The sequence below is a fragment of the Geospiza fortis genome, unplaced genomic scaffold (assembly GCF_000277835.1).
Source record: "Geospiza fortis unplaced genomic scaffold, GeoFor_1.0 scaffold92, whole genome shotgun sequence".
NCBI lineage: Eukaryota > Metazoa > Chordata > Aves > Passeriformes > Thraupidae > Geospiza > Geospiza fortis.
The window spans coordinates 1,301,832-1,324,580 of record NW_005054389.1 but is presented as its reverse complement, the minus strand read 5'-3'; the positions used below and the strand labels follow the sequence as shown (position 1 = coordinate 1,324,580).

Here is a 22,749-nt window from a genome sequence, read left to right as displayed (position 1 = left end):
CTGCTTCGTGAGTCTTCCCCCATGGGTCTTTCACAAACATCTGTGGTCACCTTAACTTTACAACAGCTTTAAAGAGATGTTAATTAAAAAGAAGGTGTTAGAAACAAACGGATCGTAGAAGAGAATGAATGAATTTTTTTGAAATTAGCAGTTTCAGGTTACAGAAAGGGTAAGAGAAGATGTGAAAACGCTAATGGTGATCATCCTGCTAACATAAGTGATATTCACAGACACTGCTGCTGCTTCAACGGAGAGGTGCCGTCTTCCAGCTCTGTCATGACCCTCCTGTGTTTCCGTCGGGATTTGCAACTGTAGTGGAACTCCCAGTGTAAAACAGCTGTTTGCTGTGGGGTGGCATGTTTACTTTAAGTAGGTGTTGATGATTCTACTTCTCGCTTCCCTGGTTAAATAAGTCCCTTCGCCTTCAAGTCTTACAAACCTCAGCTGAATTGTGATGAGCTAAGCCTGTGTCCCATTACGAACTTTCACAGAGGTAGAGCACAATTTTGCAAAATGGAAAAGGTTGTTCCCAGGGTCTTGAGCAGTTCTTAGCTCAGAATACCATGTTTAAAATTAGCAGTGTAGTTACCCTCATTCTTTTATAGCATCCCGATTTTGCAATGAACCATAATCGTTGTACTCATTTGCCAAAAAAGATGGTTCTTCGGGGGGTTTTTGGTGCTGGTTGTTTTGAAAGGCAGCCTCTAATTTAGATGAATATGTGTACATTGTGAATGTTTAGTTATGGTAGAGATGGTTTTTTTTATAAAACAACCCCCCCTAAAAATTACCTAGCTGCAAATCCTTGCAGTTGCTTAGTTTAGAAGTTTAAGTCAATTTATGGAAGTCTGTGTTTACTGTCTTTAGAGCTTGATCATGACATTGGAATGTATTTTGGAAAAAAGACCCCATAAAATGAAATCCACATTTATGGGTAAGAAGCACAGAGCACTTAGGATCAGCAGTGAGACTACACCATCTCTTTGAAGTGTAGCAAAGAGGAGTACTTGCTGGTGCCATGTTTGGTTTAGAAGGTACTGAATTGATACACTCCCTACCTTCCAACACTGTAACAGCAGCTGGACCCAACACAATTAATTTCATGAAAATGTGGACTGTGATATCCCAATGACAGCAGTCAGAAGATAAAACTGGATCTGAAGCACTTAATTTAAAATAAAACTTTATAATAAAGCCAGGTCTGCTGAGATGCTGCTTTTGTGCTGCGCTGCATGTGAGTAATCTGAGTGACTCATCTGGCCTCTGACATACTGAAACCTTCAACATTCCCAGCCACGAGTGTTGCCCTTCATAAAAGAAATATCCTATTTTTGGTATGGCAATGTCCTCAGTTTTAAAGAATTTTCCTCTTTTAAAGTGCTCATACAATTAATGCCTCATGCATGTATTCAACAATAGTTGCCTAGCAACCATCAGAAATATTCGGGAGAGCAAAGGCAGCCAAGATGAATGAGCAGTAACATCAGCTCCCATTTCAGGTGAGCTGGAGAAGGCATCAGGGCTGTCCTGGCTGGGTGTAAGCGTGCAGAGCCATGAAAATCAGACAGTCCCAAAGTAGCAAACACAAGCTCCAACTGGCACATCAGTCAAAGGCAGAGATGAGGTGGGTCATGCACCCAGAAGCAGTTGCAGGAGGCTGCAGTTGGATGGACTTCTGCAGTTTCAGAAGCTTCAACCAAAGCAAGGTAGCAGTGGTTAAATAGGTTACAAGAAGTCAACAAACACTCCTTAGTGGCTGAAGAGAGTTTTGCCGCCTTGTCTTGCATTTCTGCAGCTAGAGAATGCATGAGGTTCCTGCTTCCTTTGGTGATAGGAGCATTTGGCCATGGGTCTGAGCTCCCGGCAGACCCCTCAGTTGGCTCCACCCCTTCATTGCCCCTGGTTCCCACTTCTTGCTGCATTTTAATTCTGGCATAACTTTTACCTCACACAAAGTTGTCTAATTCTACTGAGTCAAGTCCTTCGTGCTGTTTTTTAGCCCTTGAAGATGCTATTTAAATGAAATGGAAATTTTTTTCCACAGTAACAGCCCATAGCCGCTAGATGTCTGTTTGAATTTTGGACTTTTTTCCCCTTTTTTTCTTTTTTCTTTCTTTTTTTTTCTTTTCCCCATCAGAAAGGTTGAAATTAAATGCTTGGTCTAGGGTTGGAAGATTGAGTTTTATCATGGGTTGACATATTCTGAGGGCCAATGCTGTCACAGCTGGTGCTGGTATGGCCATGTCCTGTACCCATCCCTTTCTCCGGATGAATTTTGTTGCTGTTCCACAGTGGTTGTACCATTGCAGCTCAGGGAGCTCAGCACTCACTGTTCAAGCACAGGGCTTTGAGCCCACATTCAGCAGAATGCACTGTCTTGTCAAAACCATTTGAGATGAGAGTTTTAATCTGTATTAAGTATTTCCAGTTGTTTTCTTTTGATTAGACACGTTAAAATTAAAAAGCCTGTTAGTGTTGCTCAGAACATTTTTGACTGCCTGCCTGATTTGAAGAAAGTTATGAAATTCTGACATTTTCCTGTTGGATAGGAAAACCTGATTTATGATCATCTCTACTTCAAAGGTAAAGGTTAAGAACAAGATTAGGATCTCCTTTCCACTAATGTAAATCCACAGGAGTCAATTACTTTGAATTGACAGTGCTGTGATTTAGATCAGAATCTGGCATTAAAGCTTTTTGGGGGTTGCTCTTATACCCATCGGCTTCAGTGCCCCTTGAGTGCCAACTCTGCTTTTGGTATGTGGTGGTGGTATTTGCATGTGGAAGTGCCTCAGGGGCCCCACATAAAACATTGCTTCACTAACTTTAATGGGATTTTTTTAGATTAGATGTTAAAATGTTGAAATCAAAATATGTAGAGGGTGGTCAGGAAGTATCAGGCGCACAATGATAATCAGAATGTGATTTTTGCGTTGGGATATCTCATGACTTAGCTGAAAAGCTCATGTATCTTGGAGCTCTGAGGCTTTCAGTCTTTCTGATTATAGCAGGCATTTTATTTCTGGCCTTGATAGTTGATGAGATATCAAACTTAAAATATGCCATGATCCTATAGTCTGGTAGTGCTTTCTGGCACTGGTCAGTGACTAAATATAGCCAGTTTTGAACCGCTGTGATAAACCTGGAAGTAATGTTGAGCAGAAAATTCTCAGACAATTCCACAGACAAATGTGGAATATGAAATTACTTTTTTGGATTGGATCTCGTTTGTAGTGTATATGTTTTTGTGTCCTGTGTCTCTCATCCCCAAGTTTTCCAACTGCTGTCCTACGAATGTTTTGTGGTACAGCTAAATCTTAACTAAGGCATCTCAGTGGTTCATGTTGGTTCATGCTAAAGCAAAAAATAACATGGTTTTTAAACCCCAGCTATTTCATGCATTCCTTTTGGCTTTGTAAACCATTTTGCTTTGTTTTTACAAAAATAAAGTGTATTTTAAAAAAACCCGTGCATTTCCAAAAATCACTGATTGTCTTCCAGTGAGCATAGTCCAGAAACATGCAGATTCTTGCATTGTATTATGGGATATAATACAATGCAAGAATGAGTGGTATTCATCTGTCATGCATAATGTGGAGGTGATAGGGGAGGAAAGGAACCTATTAGAAAGGGGTTTTTTTGTTTGTTTGGGGTTTTAAAATTATTTGTTTGCATGCATTTGTTTCCTTTTCCTTTAATTTCTCCTTTCTTTTTCGTTGTTATTGTTTGAGGGGTTTTTTGTTTGTTTTGGCTAGGTTTTTTTTTTTTTTTAATTTTAAACTTCTGTCAGGCTATGTTTAATTTCAAGATGGTGTCTTTGCTAGAAACATAATCAAATGTAATGTCTTCCACAACCTCTTCATATGCATGACTGCATAAAGCTTGTATAATAGTTTATTATTATAAAATTAGTATAGAATGGCAGAGAGCAAACGGGGCCCCTGGCCAGATGAACTAGACAATGAATAGTTATATAAGGTTTAGAAGCACATGTATTAGAACACAAGCGCCCTGTATTTTCTTCTCAATTGTCTGCTGTTTGTTAATGTTTCCCTTTCAGTGTGATTGCATCTCAATTTAATAGCACTTGCCATTTCAGGGTTTACTGTGCCAGCACTTGCATAGTTACATCCCCTCTGTGCTGCAAAGCCTGCATGTATATTAAAACTGAACTAGGCATGGTTGGCTAATGGGTACTTCAAGAGATATGCACTTATAGAATTAAGTGATGTATGTAATTGTTAATTTTGTGTTAACAAGTTTGAAAAATGTGTTTCACCAATAATTGTAATGCTCCATTCTGTGCAAAGTGTGACATTTTAATTCTCATTGAACAGTTTCCTACCTCTGCTCTGTGTTTTCATGGCAGGGTATTATTTTGCAATCAAGATAAAAGCATTATTTATTAAAGTTCTAAAATATTACATTACTGGAAGTTATAAGCTGCAGATCAATCTTCTCTTTCATAAAAGCATTTCATTGATTTTATTTTTTTAATTGGCCTTTGAATTTTAACTTAAGTTCCATATTATGGATTGCATATGATTCCAGAAGCAGAGAAATGTTTAGTGGAGAATTGATGCTGTTTTAAAGGCAGCAGTGTACCTGTCACAGAACTGTGGGAAAGGCTTGCATTTGGCTTACGCAGCTTTGGGACTGTCAGATCCCAGCCTGCTGCATTTTTTGGCACAGGGAGCCCATTGACTTGGGCTGTGGGAAACCTACATTCAGCACTATCGGTCCTTGTGTCTTTCTTTGCGCCTCCAAAGGAATTTCTGTTAGAGACTTCACTTGGGAGTCAATTAACAACTCCTTCATGCTTTCAGTGAGCCTTTCCGTGGTGAGAGGGTGCTCCACAGAGTCTGGCTGCAATAGCCCAGGTGTCTCTTGGTGACACTTTCACCTGCCTTGGGAGTGCTGGATTTAACTGCTTTCTGTATGTAATCCAAACGGTCCAGAAGTGCACATCTCCCTAGTACCTATTGCTTCAGTCCTCCTATTCTTCAGTTCCTCACCTTTGCCTCCCTTGCCACATGGTCCCATCCCCATCCTGCTTCCCTTTGCCACGCCAGGGCTGTTTCTCCCATGCCAGCCCTTGGTGGTTCATTCATGTCATTGCACGTGTGAGACCAAACCCTGCCTATCACTCCCTTTTGCAGTGAGTATATTTATTCTTCCAACCCTAGTAGGCCTAACTATGAAGCTGCTACCTTAGTAGGCCTAACTGTGAAGCTGCACAAAGCAAGGCTCGCATTTTTCTTCCAGTTAGCTGGCATTTACTTCATTTGGCCCTTCTGTGTCATCCCATCAGTGTAGTCTGACCTTGTGCAGACTCACTGGTTGGTGAAAGTGAGGAAAGGCAGTTGAGAAGGGGAGACCGTCGCCATCCTCCACGGAGCTCAGGAGTGGCTTTGTCTAGGGTTTGACTTCCCAGTGAAGCCAGTTTTTCTTACTTGCCAGTAAGATAAGGAAAGGGGAGGGTGGGATGAGCATAATAGGCTCAAAACACAACAAAAATAGCAAAGGAAACAAACAGTTTGTGCCTAATTTGAAACCAACAGATCTCCATGGTGATTGCAACAAATCCGCTATGTTTGACTTTGTAGTGAAGACAAAAGGTTAGAAATAGGAGTTCAGCAGCTGTGCTGGACTGTTTGAATGAACATAGGAATAGGAGTGTAAAAACCTTCCCAATGACTGAGTGGCTGTGTGAAGGTGCTAAGGGGAATTCTGGGCATAACTTCATTGAAAATCCAGAGAATGCAAATGTCTTCCTTCATAATGCATCTTCAGAAAAATCAGCTTCTACAAATTTCCTGGAATTTCTGCTTTCAACAGTCCTGTTGTGTGGAAAAGAGTCCGTAGCACTGTGGCTTCAGACAAAAATAACATGTAGAAAACCTTCAGAAAGCAGGCAGTTAGCTTGCAACCTTAGATAAATAATAGGACTAATACACTTGCCACAGTGAATAATAGGACTATAACCCCTCCAAAACTCTTGTTTAGGATTGTACCAAGGTAAATCTTTATGTGAACTAGAAACCAGAGATAAAATTTCAGTCCTAATTTACAGATACTTGAGACAGAGGAAGAAGGGATTGCATTAGTCCTCACCAAAGAAGAAATTCTGTTTGTGGAAGTCTGAAATATTGCCATGTGATGAGTCAGAAAGTTTTTGTTGTTCACATCTTCAGAGTTCAGGGCTGCTGAGTTTTGGCATGCAGACTGGGCAGATAGCATTTGCAAATCAACACGTCCTTTTGCTGAGGCCATTGGCACAGAAAGCTTCCTATTTGCAGCTGGTGTGTTTGAGTTTCTGAAGTTTTTTTACATATGAATTTTGGAGGGGAGAAGACACTTCTGTAGTGTTTAGTCGTAATGAAAAGGTCTCCAGAGACAGCTGATGAAGACATTCTGAGTGTATGTTACGCTGCATCAAGATTTAGAGTTTCTTGAATAAATATTGACCAATTTGACCTTTGCTTTTCCTCAGTCAATATTTATCTCCTGGGACAATGAATCTTCATATTCACCTTAGCTGAAGTCCAAGTCTTACTTAATAGTGTACTTGGAAATCCAGAAGAGGTGATGATTTGTCTTGGTGCTATTTTTATCTGTTTAAAATCAGATATGTAGGTTTGGCCACCCATGTCACTTTGTCAGATTTCCTAAACAAAGTAGCTTCAGGTCATGGCTGATGGGGAGGCTTCTAGGAAAAACTTAAATGCAAGAGATTTAAGAGAGCAAGAGACCAGTCTGCAGTGGATTTCCAAAGGGGGCAGTGGATTTCCAGGGGTCCCACTCTCTCTCTGAGAGACAGGTCTAGGAGCAGATGATCCCTAACGTGGCCGGGTGGTGGTAGGACTGTACTACCCCATTTATTATTTTAGTGGCATTTCCAGTATTTTTGGGCTCTGGCATAAGTTGAAGCTGAGACACAACCTTCCTCTGAAAAGTGGGGGTGCTGCAGCAGCACAAATGGCTGGAACCACTGGGTCAGGATTCCTGCACAGGTCCTGCCACCTCCTTGCCTGGATGCACAGTGTCGCCTCTTCAGCGTCCCGCAGCATCGCTGGCTGCTGTTGGAAAAAACCTCCTCTTACCAACTGGGGCAGCACTTTGGGGCGGAAAGTGAAATGCCTGTGCTTGTGAACTATGCTGTGAAAGTGAGCAAGAGAAATGGAAAGTGCTGTTCAGGCAGTAGAGAAAGGCGGAGCCTTACAAATATCTGCTTATGCAAATCAAATCATTTGTCTTCTGAAATGTTCATTTCGCCTTTTCCCTGATTATATTTTCTGAATTGCCATATGTACTTCTTGTGATATTTCAGTCTTGTCAAATTAAGGAGGGAAGGCTTTATAATTAACTTAGGATATATACCAAATAAAGTAATGTTTGTCATTTTTACTGTGTAATCAGTCAATAATATCATAGGTGGCCTGTAAGTTAAAAAAAAAAAGTCTAAACTGTTTTTGTAACCTTATAACTATCAAAGGTATTTGTTTGGGGAGAAGGCATTGAGAAAGAAGAGAATTTTAAAATTGCACAATTACAGTTAAAAAAACAGAGCAAGCAACGTCATGTGTTTCTGAAGAGCACACTGTTTAATTTTATAGTAACAGTATTTTAAGAATGCTGACAGTACACAGGAAGGCAGTGAATAATTCTTGTTGCAAAACCCTGATGGTTTGCTGTTTTCAAAATGTTAAGACTTAGTCAGCCCTGGATTCCTCTAAGGAAGAAGAGGACATTTGGGAAAAAAAAAAAAAAGCCAGTAGTAGTGTATCAAAGCAGCATTCAAATAAAATAGAGATTTGGCATCCTTACTTAGAATAGACTGGAAAATGCATTTGTTTTCATGTACCTTTTTTTTTCCGTGATGTGCCTGATTGACTTATTTTAATACCGGTGTTATTTACATTTCAGGGATGGGCCTCTATTATGCAGGAAATTGTCCAAACCCCTCAGCTGTATTTTAAATTGAAATTATTTATTTTATGAAGTGATTGTGCAGACTTAATTTAGTAATCTATTATTAAATCTATAGTTTCAGGCTGTATAAAGTCTTTATATAGCATGAAAATGGGCACATATGAAGATCTAGGCTATATATACACCTGGTTCTGTATATTAAATCTTTTACATATGTTGTCCATTTTCAGAAACAAATAAACTGCTGCTTTTGAAAACTCAGCTTCTCTTCCATATTAGGGAATTCTGCAGACTCCCCATGTTCCTTAGCTTCAGTATAATGCTAAATCAGTTTGTACATTAGTCTATTTTTAGTTATGAATGAACTTTATGGAGTGCAGCACACAGAGTGATTTCAGAGATTCTCACTCATAAAACCCGTGTGTCATGCACCTCAGTTCCAGCTGTAAACATTATGCAAGCTCTGGGCTTCCTGGGCCAGAGCCCTGAAATTTCCAGGGGGGAAAAAGCATCCCCCCCTCACCCTTTTGTGCAAAATATTAGGCAAATAGCAAATCTGCCCTCGTGAAATCGGGTTAAATTGTGTGACCTTGGCTGCGGCGGCCAGGCTGCCTGGCGTGGCAGCAGGGGGACACTAGAGGGCAACTGAGAGTTTTCTTTAAACCAGCCAGGCTGGAGATGGTTTTAATATCAACTGTTTAAACTCAGTGAGGGTTTATTTTCCTGTCTGCAGATTTCACATAAGTAACCTCGGAGTTTCCATTGACAGCAGATAATAATCCAACTGAAGTTCTTCTGGGGGAAATGCAGCGGGAGCGGGTCCGGAGCTTGCTCTTGCCCAAATAAGGCTTTTTTTGCAGACCCCATGTGTTAGATAATGATCAACTGACAGTCGGTCATGAGTTAATAATGCTGGATGCTGAAATATGCATACCATGTGGTATACAACAGTTCTGCGGGGAGAGACAAACACAGCTATAATTAGACAGCTGAAACACAAGGAAGTGTGTAAATTGTTTAATAGTCTTCCACTTAATTCACTCAGATAATTTCCTAAGAACCAGTATTGACTACGGAAGAATATTGCACAACTGACTGCATATTTAGTTTAAACCCTGCCCTGCTCAGATAAATTTATGAATACAGCTCAGTTTTATTTGGATTTTTCTGAGTGCTAGAGATTTGCTGGGGCCAAAATGAAGAGATGGGTTGAGTTTTGTTTGTGTTGATGTTCAGGATGATTACACCAAGTCCATGGGGTTTGCACTCATTTAAACTGGGCACATGATCTTATAATCAGGACTTTAAAACCACCATTTTTGGGTGTTTTGGGACTTGTACAGATTCCCTAGCTGCCTCTACACAATCTGACAAAATTGCCAGAGTTCCACTTCTGTGTTTTATGGGTGAAAAAGTGCAGATCCCTTCCTGTGCTCAGCAGTGCTGGGCAGCATCCCCTCTGCACCTCAGCAGTGACACCCCACGTCACCCAGATCTCCCAGGGTGCCAAGGCTTTGTTCCCAAGCTCTCTGCAGAAGTGGAATTGTCTCTGAACCCTTTGCTGACTCTGTGCACTGTGGGGGGGGGCCTGGCAAGCCAAGTGCTGCAAGTGAAGTTGGTGATGACCCAGAGATGTGAATGAGCACAGGGCTTAGGCTGTGGCTGCTGCTCCTGCCTCCACCTAATGCCTTGTGTAGTTGTTGTGGTGGCAGCTGAATGTAGGCATCAAAGGGGAGAGCTTACTCTGTATTTCTACTTGTCACTTTACTAATATCTTCATGCAGGTTGATTATGCCTAACAAATTTTGATTATTTTGCAGTACAGCGATCAAGTGCAAAGGGAGAAAAAAAGGAAAGGAAATTATAATATTCTTACACACACACAAAAAAAGAATCTTATATAATCAGTTACAAATCAGAAATGCAAGAGATTATTTAAATAATATATTTGTCACTTTCACATTGTGCACAACTTGATGATCATTGCTTCCTACCTGGCGTTGTTATTCCCAAAAGCAAGGTCTTGGAAACTGTCCATTTTATCCTTCTGGCATGAATTTCTGCCTGTTTATATTCGTGCACAATGTCCATCAGTCAATTAGCCCATCTCATCCATCTCTCTACGTGGATACGACTGGTTACGTTCCTGTTGTATTTCTGAGGTATGTAGGTCATGTCTCCATTGGGTACTGCTGACTCTGCTAGACAGCAATTACACAAACGCTGCCTTTTACTGGAGAGAAAAAGAAACGTTGTGAGGAAAGCTGCCCTAAGATTTGCCTTCTATTTTCTACAGCCCTCTAATGGAAGGTCTGCCCTGAGTGTTCTGATGAGTTTCGATCAGACAGGCTGACTTACATGGCTTTGCTGTGCGTTTTCACTTCTTGTTGCCGTGTTTGCATTGCCTTTGTCTTGGCTATTACATAATCTGTTAGAACCTGCTCATTTGCTTGCTCACTTTCCTTTCTTTACTTGCCTTTTTTTAAAATTTTTTTAAAAATTATTTTTATTATTTTGAGAAGTCAGGCCTACACTTACTGAGTGTTGCTCTTACCCTCCAACAGAAACTGAAGCCCCTGTCTGCTGGGTGCAGCCTCCCAGAAGGTGACCTTTGGGGATGGAGGGCTTTGGGGTTGGAGATTGACTGCGGATTTCTGAGGGAAAGGGAAATTTGATGAACCCATGTCTGATCCTGTGATGCTGCCCAAGCACAGGGTATTTCGTGATGAGATAGGAAGATTTCTTTGTTCAGGGCTTGAATGTTTCTTTCCCAGTAGTGGCAGAGAGAGCCATGCTGGCTTGGTTGTGTTCTATGCTGAACACAGGCTCAAAGTTGTGACTAGCCCCAGTTAGGTCACCAGACGTCCTTGCATGCTCCAGGTCTTTACGAGTTAGGCATGTACTTTGTTGAATCCAGTCTGCAGCTCTTCATGTTCCTTGTCCTGCATTGCTCAGTACTTCACTGTGTTTGATCCTATATTCATGCAATTTCTCACCAGAAGAACCACTGAGTCATCTAATCTGGTATGAACCCCAAGTAGTGGCTCATCAGCCAAAATTGCTGGCAAACTCTTTCATCCAGTTCACCACCTTTTTTCTAAAGGAGAAGGGAAACAGCTGTTTGAGCAAGGACCAGAGCCAGACAGCTGGACGCCTGGTGGTGCAGCCAGCCAGGCTGCTGCAGCCGCCCGCAGCGGCCAGGCTCTCCTGGCAGCAGCCTGAGAGAGGGACACCCAGCCCCAGTCTGATACCTCAACCCTCCAGACCCTCAAATTCATCTCTTGCTTCCTGCACTGTGCGCACCAGTTTGTGTCTGGCTCAGGCTTTTCTCAAAGGCCTTGAGAAAGCTGGTTATATACATGCCTCCATATTCTGGCACTGGATCAGCTATGGGGACTGCAGTGCCTGGGCATGCCTGGTTATGCCTCCTCGCTCCTGTGTGCCAGCCTTTTCTCACCTTTGAGGCGCTCCTGTTACCTGGTCAAGTTACTGCTCTGTCATTTTTGCTCAAACCCAGCACAGTTTGAGTTATTCAGATCTCCCTGAAGGCAGATCTTCCTATCAGCATTGGCCACAGCATCTTCCTATCAGCGTATGTTGAATTTCCAGTGGGGAGTGGCCTGTGAGCAGTCACCCTTGGCTTGGTCAATAGGACCTGTAATCCCTGCTTGCAGGTTTCATGCTGGAGCTGTATTGAGGAGCATTGTGTTTTCCTGGTCTGTTTTCCTTCTGATTACTCATTTGTATGAGTCAGTCTTAGCACTGTGCCAGTCCCCGTGTCAGGGTGAATGTAACTGTCAGGGGCTTTATATTTATTTCACTGATGAAAATTTGTAATACTTACAAGGTTAGGAGCAGCCCCTGTGGAATCCCACCAGAAATCTTTTCATTTGGTAGAAATTCCCCACTGATGCCTACATTTAGCCAGTTCTTAATCCATTCAATATACGCTTGAATAAAATTATGTAGTGCTGTTTTTTAATCAAAGTATTATCTAATATTAAATCAGCTGTCTTACTGAATGCAGGTAAGTTCCATGTGTGCAGCTAGTTTCTCTAACCAACCAAAGTGTAAAATAAGGTACTTTGTTTGTTTTTCTTTTCTGTTGTTTTAAGATCTGGTTTCTGTAAAACCAAGTCAATTGACTGGCTTTAATTATATTCTTTTGCAAGCATATCATCTGGCTTCTTTGCAAGTATGGAACAAATATTTACCAAACACCTCTGCCTCTTTTTGAATCATTAGTAATAGTCCTGTCATCTGTAGCCACTAATAGGCCTACACCGAATTTTTTTGTTACTATTATTTTAATTTGCTCTAAGGTCTACTTGAATGCCATGTATTTGTCAAGCATGGATTTTTCTCTGAAGTCTTCAGCTTTCCATTTCAATTTACTGCACTTCATAATTTCCAGCACATATATAGAGATTGTCCAGGGGAAAAAAAAACCAAAACTTTTTTCCATTTTTTTTAATGCACATTAGTTACCAGAACATAAACAAGTCCCCACCAATAAAAAGTCTTAATATCCAGCCATGCTGAAATGAAGAAAAAGAGACTCCAAACCTCATCCTGGGCCTTATCTCCGTCTTCCATGGAAAAATGAAACATTAATTTTTCAAAATTCACCAATCTGATGTTTGAGGTGCCTCTAAATTTTCTGTTAAAAGCAATGCTAGTCTGAACTGTAATTCATGAAAAATACTAGCATTTTGCTTTCTTCAGAGATTGTCTCGTCAGGAGGGGGGTCAAAACAACAGTCTGCAGCAAGTCATATGTCTCCACATTAATCCACACAAGGAAGTGTCTGTTTCACTTATTTCCAAATGGGGAATGTTTTCTTTAGAGAGGTAGCAAATTGATTTTCCCCACATGGAGCATGGGATATCTCATTTCCAAAACAAAACTTTCAGAAATGGCTAGACAAGTCCACTCTTTCTCCATGTGGGTTAGAAAGCAGCATGATTCCTTAATGTTTCCTGCAAGGTTGTTCACTGCTGTGCTTGGGAGTTTCCAGGTCAGGCCTGGCATGTTCAGTTGTAAAGAAAGGAATAAACAAGTGTTTTCATTTAGAAAAAGCCTAGTAAAAATAATTTTGATGTTCAGGTTGTTTCATGTCAGCTTGAGCAAGCACGAGGGATGTGTGTGTGTGCACAGAGAGGCTGTGTGACCTCCACAGCTTGGTGAGGGCTTGAGTTGTTGGTAGGTGCTCATCATTGATTTCCACAGGTGTACTTAGGATCCTGTTGAGACCTTCCCCAAATTGAATTTACACTGTTGTTTCCTAAACAAGGGTCTGGGTTTTTTTTTAGCGTAGACTGATACTTTGCTTTCTTTTCCAGGCACTTTAATTTGTACCCTTTCAATGCAATATTAGGTTACTTACAGCTTGCTGCTTCTCTTCATCAGTTCAGCATGCCTAGGCAATAAATGCCCCAAGCCCTCATTTTTGGACCCTGTTTCCTGGAGGCAAAAGCTTTTAAATAAACTTTCAGGGGTGAAAGGAAAATAAATTAAATGTGAAGGCCCGAAGTCAAAATGCAGAAAAGGGAATGAAGGAAAGCAGATAAAATAAGGAGATGGTGGTGACAGGGAAATCAAGGAAGCAGCTGGGACTCCACAAAATCTGCAAGATTAACTAAGCTTTGAACAGTTTTTGAGACCATGCTTAAATACAGCAATATGCTTTTCTCAACTTCCAGATATTGCAGAATGCCGGAAGCCCCCTAGAGGGGTAAGTGTTAAAGCCATTAAACCTGTTAACTTTCTATTCATTACATTTTAAAAGGTGCAACATGTAACCATGTTTTTCAGCCAAGAGCTGACTTTTGCCAGGCTGCATTAGGGATGTCCTCAGCAACCAGCTGTTTGCCACCTGCTAACAGGCATGGTCAGTTCATGGATTTTGTGGAGATCTGGGGCCATTCTTCTCACCTTGACTTTGATGACCAGGCACCTCCATATGCCACCTCCAGCTTCTGTTTGGCACCTGACTCATGAATAGCTCTGGGATCTGACACATCCTGCCATTCCCACCTGCCTCAGAGGGGAGATCTAATCTGTTCTGTACGTACTGATGGTTTTGCAGCTTAGGGCCAAGGATTCTGGTATTGCAGCTTTTGGGCAGAAGACATGAGAAGGACTGGCATAGCACAGGAGGATTCTGTGAGGGGACACCGTGCGAGGTGTCCTTCAGGGAAGAATGGCTGTGGATGCATTTGGCAGCCAGGCTGGCACTGCCTTGTGTCTCTTCTGAATCCAGGACCACTGTTCATCCCTGTTTATTCACTTCTTGCCATTTCCACTGCTCCACCTAAATCCTGGTTTGTGATTACCTCCCTCTGGTACACTCCCAGTTCTACATTTAGAGTTCACCTGACTCTGTGAGCCCACCCTAAATGTAGACCCAGATCTTCTGCTGGCCCTTCTTTGTTGATAGCTATGAAGATTTTTAGAGCCTCAGTTGTTTTTTTTTTAATTGATTTTTGCAGTTGGCAAATGTGCTGTCGTTCTTCCTTCATCTTTCCACAAAACCTGGTCACAGAAAACAGCAGACAGCCAGAAGAATCTGGTTGGCAGTGTAAGTTGTAAGTCTATTAGCTGAGTACATTCCTCAGCAAAATATGGCAATGGCCTTCTTTTCCTTTTTTTTTTCTTTTTTCTTTTTTCTCCTACTTTTGAAGTGTGTGTGAGAAACTGGAGTATCAGCAGGCCAGAATCAAAACTTGTATCAGGAAATAGTTACCCAGGTCAGAGAGGCCTGGAAAGGCAAGAACTTTGATCACGGGCATTACAGTTGCTTAGATGTGCTCTAGAGTAAGAAATGTGGAGCAAGCAATTAAAAGATACATGTTTAAGGCATGAGTACAGTACTTGTTTACTTACATGGTTTGCTGAGCAGCCAGCAAGGTCCAAGGTTATTTTGGGCTCAACATGAGTAAGTGATCCAGGTATGAAAAATGAGGTAATGCATTCCAGGCTCATTAAAAACTCTTGGCTACACCACTGATTTTGACAAAGTGCCAGCATAGCTTGACCTCAGCTCTGTGAAGGCCACTATTTTTTTTAACACCCTCCCTATAACAACAAATCTTCTGCATCAGCCAGAATATGTGAATGTAGGGAACAGTGTTATTGGGAGGGTTGAACTCACTGGACTTCCAGTGATAATCAAACTCGTAAAAAAGAGGTCATTTTACAGTAAGTGAGCTGCTAAATCCAGGTACCCCAAAACAACAGCCATTATTTCTTGACTTATTCATGGCATTATCGGTGTGGATGTAGCTGAGGTGAGGCTGACCTGATAACAGGGAGATGGTAAGCCCTGTAATTACTTCCCCATCCTGGATGCATAGGAAATGAAGGTGGCAGGTGAATGTGCTGTCTTGTTGTGGCAGCCCATGTTTTTCCATTGTAAACAGTGTTAATGGTCATGGTTGATTTTGGCAGTTCCCACTTTTGGGTATTTATCTTTCCCCTGCATAGAACTTGTCTTTTTTGGGGCAAAACCAGTGCTGGGAGTTCTTCTAGGCAGTGAGGCTTGGAAATTTTTCTCGTGTCCTGCTGAGCAGGCAGTGTCTGTGAAAGCTGAGCAACTGAGGGTGATAGTGACTGGAGAACAGTAGTCACAACCTTATGAATTTTCTGAGCAAGTGAGCAGGGTAGCTCCCTTCTCCCTTTCCTTCTGGCCTGTCCCAATCACCTACAATATCCTGATGTTTGCACAGACTGGTCGAGTGCTGCAGGGGAAGATGTAATTTTTGAGCAGTGATGCTTTTTCTTGGCTCCATGAACAGAAAGAACTTCTGGCTTGGAGGAAACAGCTAGCTAGTGAGCAGCATTAGCCTTGAGCTCCTCTCTTTTCTCTGTGGTTCTCTTGGTGGGTCAGAGCCTACAGCTGAGCTTATCAGTGATTCCTGGTCTTTATTTCTCTGTACAGATGCCTCTGAATTGTCCTTGTTCAATTACTGGAGTTTGTAGGTAGCTTGTGCAAGACAGGCTTTGGAAGCATCTTCTTATTTGGATATGTTTAGACAGCAAAGATTTGCCAGTCTGCATCTACAGATAAGCTAACTCATGCTGTGCATTACACAGGCTTTGCATTTAACCTCTCAGGTGTAGCAGTTTGCAGTAAAAACATGCATTGCTGGTGTTTTGGCAGTACAGAGCCCAGCCACAGTTTGGGGACTCCTCCAGGCCCAAGGAGTGTTCACTCATACTTGAGTGCATTTTGCTGCTGGCTGTGTTTTACCTGGCCATACCTGAAAGGTTTGCCAGGACTCAGCAGGTAGAAGGAGTGGGAAAACACCACACATTGGCAAAAGGCAATCACGTGTTCAATTACACAGGAAAGTAAGTTTAACTGGTACTGGGTTGTCTCTCTCATACTCCTGTTACAAGCACTCACACCAAAGAGGTGGCAAATAATGCAAACTTTTTTCTGTACTTATTTATTCATTTTTTTTACTTCAATTTTCTTTGCTTATGCTCTCGCCTTCTGGGAATGTGTAAATTATCAGGCCTCACTGCCACAAATGCTTTCAGAAAATGAATTTGAAAGCCATATGCACAAACACATGAAGAAAGTGAATAATTTTGGATATTCTTAGGTAGTCATGCCAGAAGTCCTTCTCTACTAGAAAACAGAAGAAAACCCATAGGATACTCACTTAGCTGTCCAGTACATACTGAACATCCAACATCATGAGGAAAACTGAATGTGACTAAGCCACAAAATGTATAAAATTGCTTTAAAATAATTATGAATAACAAATTCAAGACACTTGCAGTGTGCTCATGAATATGTCAAAAATTAAACAAAAGATGACAAAATTGAAACATGAATGTGACTTGTAAATTCTTTCTTCTGTCCTAGTCATATTTCCTCGCTCACACGAACAAAACGAATGTCACTGAAATGCAATAATCTTCAAATAATGTGTTTATTTATAATGTTTAGGGAGCAAATATTAATGGCTTTGTTTCAAGTGTGATGTGGGACTATGTCAAATGTTTTCTTTTACAGAGTAGGTATTAGATGCCAGGACCTTCTCTTCTGATAATAATTCCTGTTGCTGCTTTCTTGTTAATTGTGTGTCAGATGTGGAGTGGCTTTAGGTGATTTAAAGCCATACCATGGGGCGTGTGGGATGGTCCTTGGGTGTGCTGCAGACAGACCTTCCCTGCTGCAGCTCCTGAGCCACAGGGAGAATGCAAATACCCCATTTCATAGTGGGTTTGTGCCAGTTCTGCCGTGGAAAGCTCCAATTCAAACAGTGTTTGTATGCAAGCTCAATATACCTGGAATTTAGGAACAAATGCCTTCTTGCTTTTAAAGCTTTTAGCAAAACATTAGCAGTGCTTTATAGTGTGATGCAAAGTACAGTGCCAAAACTCAGGATAACAAGTGTGTTTGAAAAACATTGAGCCTTGAACTAGTTTCTTTATTTGTTAAAAAGTAAGAACGGAATGAAGGAACTAAAGAAAGGGCAAATAACTCACATGCAAGTATATTTGATGGTAGCTCAGCCACATCCCTCTTTGGCCATTGGTTGGGCCAGGCCTGGGGATCCTTTCATTCAAAGGTTAATCTTTTAATAAGAATGCCAAAGTGTAGTAAATTGAGGGAACATTTCTGTTTCCTTCAGTACCTTTTTAAAGAACTCAGCGACTGCTGAGGCAGACCGTGGCTAAGGATCTGTCCGTCCCATCCAGGTCGTGTGCCAGAAAACTCCCTGTAGGCATCAGGAAGACATCAAAGCTTGAGCGGGGTTTATAAATAAGGCAGGGCGGCGTGGCCAGACCCCCCCCGCGGGGAGCCGCTCATCTCTGTTTGGATGAGTAATGGAGCGGCTGGGGGAGGGGATTTGTAAGCACGGAGCAAACGCTCGCTCGCAGCGCTCGTTTTGTGTGAGACTGACATCCACACCACGTTGAGACTCCAGCGACGTGGTGTGCAGTCACATGCTGTAGCATTCATGAGTTCAGATATAAATCAGGCAGATGTTTGTCGACTGGAATGGGTAATAATTTCTTTCTCTCTTTGTTTGATTTTGCATGTTAGCCTCAGATGACAATTTCAGAATTGCTTTCTGCAGTACTTTTCAATAAGCAGAATGTGCTTCACTGGAGATAAATGGAGATATTTCTGTAGGGAGATATATGTATTTTTAGATAGACACAAATAGGGACTTACTCCCATATGCACACGCATATATATATATATATATACACCCATACACATACAGATTTTTTTTTTACCTTACACCAGTGTTGGGGGAAGAAAAAGGATCTTTTAATTTTAAACCCAAAGCTTTTCTTTTTCTCTGAACAGACCAAATATGAAAGTGCTACTCAAACTATAAAATCAAATTAGCACCCTTTATTGTGTTTGCAAACTAATTAAAATGTAAAATGTCCTGAAACCACTGGCTTACTGTGTAACAAATGTAAGATTAGAAACAATTAGGAGACACTCAAGAGGTTTGTGATGTTTAGATTTCTGGCATTGTTCTAATCATCCCGTTAAGTAATGAAAACAATGGTTACCTAAAAATTAAAGGTTTAAAGGAAATTACCTTATTCGGTGCAGTCATTAGTTAATGATTGTTTATCATTTTAAATGTTGCCATAGTAGTCCAAGGCTGATTTTTAAATCTGAAAGCAGAGGGGACATGTAATAATGAGCAAACATCTGCTTCATCTATTATTTCTATATACTATCATAATTTATGTTGTAATAGCACTATTGAAAGATGAGTGTGATATTTTTTATGATGATCCATATCCCATTCCTCGTATGGCTCAGCACAGCTAGGATTTAGTCACTGTGTTATTTCAGAGCTGTTTTATCTTAAGAATTGGACAAAACTGAAAGTGATTCACATTCATTTGTATGTGTGGTATGTAACCCTTATGAAACAATCAATCACTTATTTCAGTACTTGTCAACTTCCAGAACTAGTTGTTAAGGGGTTTTTTTGATCCCTTTCAAGACTCAGGAGTAATTTTTTTATTTTTTTCTTAAACTTTTTTAGAAAAACTTTGACAAGACTGACAGGATATATAAACATTTCTTGGAGCTGTAAGGAATTTCAATATTCCAGAGCATTTCCAGTGCCAGATGTTTCCCAAAGTTGGAAATAGCAGTTAGTACTCTTGCTTGAAGATTAGAAATAAAGGCAGCAGGGTGATTAAAGTTGCCTATTAATATTAAATTTTGTTCTTTTTTGTACCAGAGAGAAATATTTCTGCTTTATCTCTGATTCCTTGGGAGACCAGTGTTTGACTTAATATTAATTAGTTATGTGAAAGTAGAATAGATTAGCCTTGGGGGATACTCTATAGAAATGTATAGTGTGTCAAGATGTAACGCATAGAGGACGGGAATCTCGTAAGAAGCATTTACTGTAGACAGCTGTGTACATTTCTGTGAGTGATTGTAGTGGAATTATTTATTATGCTTTTGGCTGTTAAGAATCCAGTATAAGACAATGTGCTCAAAGTGTTCTCCATTAATTTTCAGCGCCAAATCTTAAAGGCAGACCGCGCAAAAAGAAGCCATGCCCACAGAGAAGAGATTCATTAAATGGCATTAAGGATTCCAACAATAATTCTGAAAGCAAAGCTGTTGCCAAGGTAAATCACTTAATAATACTCTTTTCGGCACTCTCCTCTGTTTTAGGTACAACCCTGCCTTTGTTTCCCAGCATGCGGTTTCACATTTAGAGTGTAACTTATTTTCTTGGGGAGGTAAACTTAATTTTTTTTCAATAGTTTTATTTTTCACTTTAAATCATGCCTGTGTTCAAAGTTACCAGCAATTATAATCACCTAACAACCTAATTCTATCAGCTTGTTGGTAACTGGTAGTGCTTAAGCTTTTTTGGCATCTAGTGTTAGTTTTCACATTCTGTGACACACAAACATAGTGTGTGACGGTATCTAGGAATTAAAAATAAACCTGGGAGCAGCTCACCCTGTTACAATGTACTTCTAAATATAAGTTTGAAGATAAACAGACTATGAAACAAGAGCTGCCTCAGTAATGGTTTCTAAGAAGCAAACACAAAAGACATTACCCTGATGTTAAGATCTCGACATTTTTTAATTGGAAAAAAAAATAAGAGATAAAGGCAGGAACTCAATATGAAAGGTTAAAAAAAAACTGGGTTGTTTCTTTAATACTTACTACTGAGCTGCATGTTCCACAGTTTGCTGAATAGTGCATGCTTTTACAGAGTCTTCTGTATGTGCTGCACTGCTTAGCCCATACTGCCAGTAAAAACTGGATCAGTGATTAGTGTTTATAGACTTAATCTGTAAGATATTTGTGGGTTTGTGAGTTTTCCTTAAAATATTTTAAAATGGAGTTTCTGTAGTATAAATTGCATCCTATTTTGTACGTTGTCTGAGTGGTTTTAGACAGGAATTTAGTTTTCTCTTAAAAAAAAGAGCAGCACAAATGGTTCCTTTCAAGATGATTTAATTAGAAACTCTAAGGTGCAAAGATGGAAAATTACTTAAAGCAATAGTTGATTTTTATCTGAGACAGAACTTTGTCGGTTATACTTTTAAGCTAAACAGCTAAAGAGATTTACATATACTGAATTTTTACACCAACTCCTCCCAAATCTATTGTTTCAATAAATTAGATGGATGTGTATCTGAAAAACACTTCCATTGCTGTGACCATCTCTTTAGGAAATACAGTGGATCTATAGATTCATTTGCATTGGTATTGTTGTACACAGTGAATGTCCTGGGAGATTAGGAGGTTAAAGAGGTCAAGTAGGAGTGTTCTGCTCTCAGTTTCTCACAGGAAGGCAAATTAAATTCCACCTCCTCCTCCTCCTCCCTAGGAGTTCAGTTAAAATTGTGCCTTCTGTTGATGACGATAAAAGAGGCTGAAGTTCATGATGAAACTCTGCCCTTAAGTCATTGTTTCTCTTCTTTTTGGGCCCTATTGTGCTCACTTGGAGTCTGTACTATCGTATTAGACAGGCATGCTAAGAGGTGGTGGAGCCTGGTGTGTTGAGTTGCAGGGTCCTGCCAGATACTATAGAGTTTGTCTGAATGTTTTCTCTGTGAAAGAATGCACAAAATCCGTTGTGTGAAAATGTCTCAATTTGCCTCAATTGCCCCTTCCCCCAAGCCATTTTTCATGTCAAAATATTGCCAGTGCACTGTGGCATGGACCATTTTGTCAAAGCATCACAGACTGTAGCACAAGTAGCTCTACCTCTTCAGCACCTGATATATAGGTATTAGTTAATTAAAAACAACAGTAACACTTCATACCAAATTGTTTATCCTCTCTGTTTATCTTTGGGTTCACACTACTAGTCAGATGGGAGGATATTTCAGATAAGAAGTAATTCCACCTATTTATCTAGTCATACTGTGCTCATCATTGTGCAGATATTAATAGCATTAATTATCTTGGCCAGCTTAATTTCATTATAAATAATAGACATGCTCATGATATAATGTCCTTGCATGTAGTCACACTGACTTCACTGTGGCTCTTCACATCAATCTGTGTCTCGGGGCTGTGGATACACTTCCCTGAGAGGGGGACAGTGAATCAAACCCTCCATAGCAGATGTACTGCACTCTGTGCAGATCCTGCCTCTGCCTTACTGGGGAGGCAGGAGAAGGGTATTTGAGGAAGGGGAGAAATAGAGATCCACCTACCATCTTCTCATTGCTGGGAACTGTTAGGAGGTGGTCATCTGAAGCTCCATGTTGGAGTTCACCATTGGTAATCCTCCTCTGTGTGCTCCATGTCTGACTAATGCTGACAATGGGTCCATGGAGAGCAGAATTGAACACTGCTCATGTAAATGGGATTAATCCACCTGCATCAGATGCTGAAGCATTTAGAAGTCCTGGCCATATTCTTGTTGCAGATAAAATCCCTGCTGACCAGAAGTTGTGCAGCTTGCATTCTGTCACTGTCACTGACACTGTCACTCAGTGTCTGCAGCAGCCTCATTTCTCACTGGTGGGGTGATGGCTCTGATGGATTTGCAGTGGCTGAATGGTTTGGGTTGGGAAATGGCAGAAGGGGCATTCCAAAGGCTGTGGTTTTGAGCCTGTCAAGCCCAATGCCAGCTGCACAGTTGTCATGACTTGCTGAATTTCATGTTCTCTACTGCCAGTGACTAGAAAGCTTAATTCTTAAAACCCGCTTCTCATCAGGCATGTTTGTCTGGAGCTATCAGCAGATCGTTTTGAGGGTTTCACAGTTAACCTGACAAGGAAAAGTGTCTGGTTGGGTGGGAGCATTTCTGGGTCAATTCCAATATAGGTGACATGCTAGAAATAGAGTGATGACATCACAGGTAGTGTGGTCCTGGACCTGCAGGTGCTCCCAGGGAAAGTGGGTGTTTTGTGTGCCACTTCTTGCTTTTGCTCTCTTGATCTCTTTGGTGGTCAATGCATCAATTTTACTGGCTCCTGGGGAAGATCCTGGGAGTTCCCTCCACGACTGGGAAAGGAATACAGGGCCATCTACTCCAGCAGGATCAGCTCTCCTGGAGAGGGATATATCAAGATCTTCCCTTGAAACACTCCTAGGATTCTGGAGGCTTTCATACTTGATGTGTCATCAGTACTGGACAGGCTTTTGGAATTTGCGGGCTCCAGCAGATGATCCTCATTGTACCTGCTTCATCCTCCCAGAGAGTGTTCCCAATTCAAAGTGTGTTCTAATGCTTCTTAAAACTGGCTGATCTGACCATTTTGAGGAACTGAAAGGATTAACTTGTTAAACATGGAAATTGTCCCCAAATGAATCTATTAATTACATCTCTT

The 22,749-nt window shown here is 41.0% G+C and overlaps 1 protein-coding gene across 1 annotated transcript in view; it reads left to right on the top strand.

Moving 5' to 3' along the window:
• ARID5B (AT-rich interaction domain 5B) overlaps nt 1–22,749 on the top strand; it is a 103,889-nt gene that overhangs the window by 48,902 nt on the left and 32,238 nt on the right. The window contains exon 4 of the mRNA XM_005425548.3: nt 19,457–19,569. Coding sequence (XP_005425605.2) covers nt 19,457–19,569 — 113 coding nt within the window. The remainder of the gene's footprint in view (nt 1–19,456; nt 19,570–22,749) is intronic.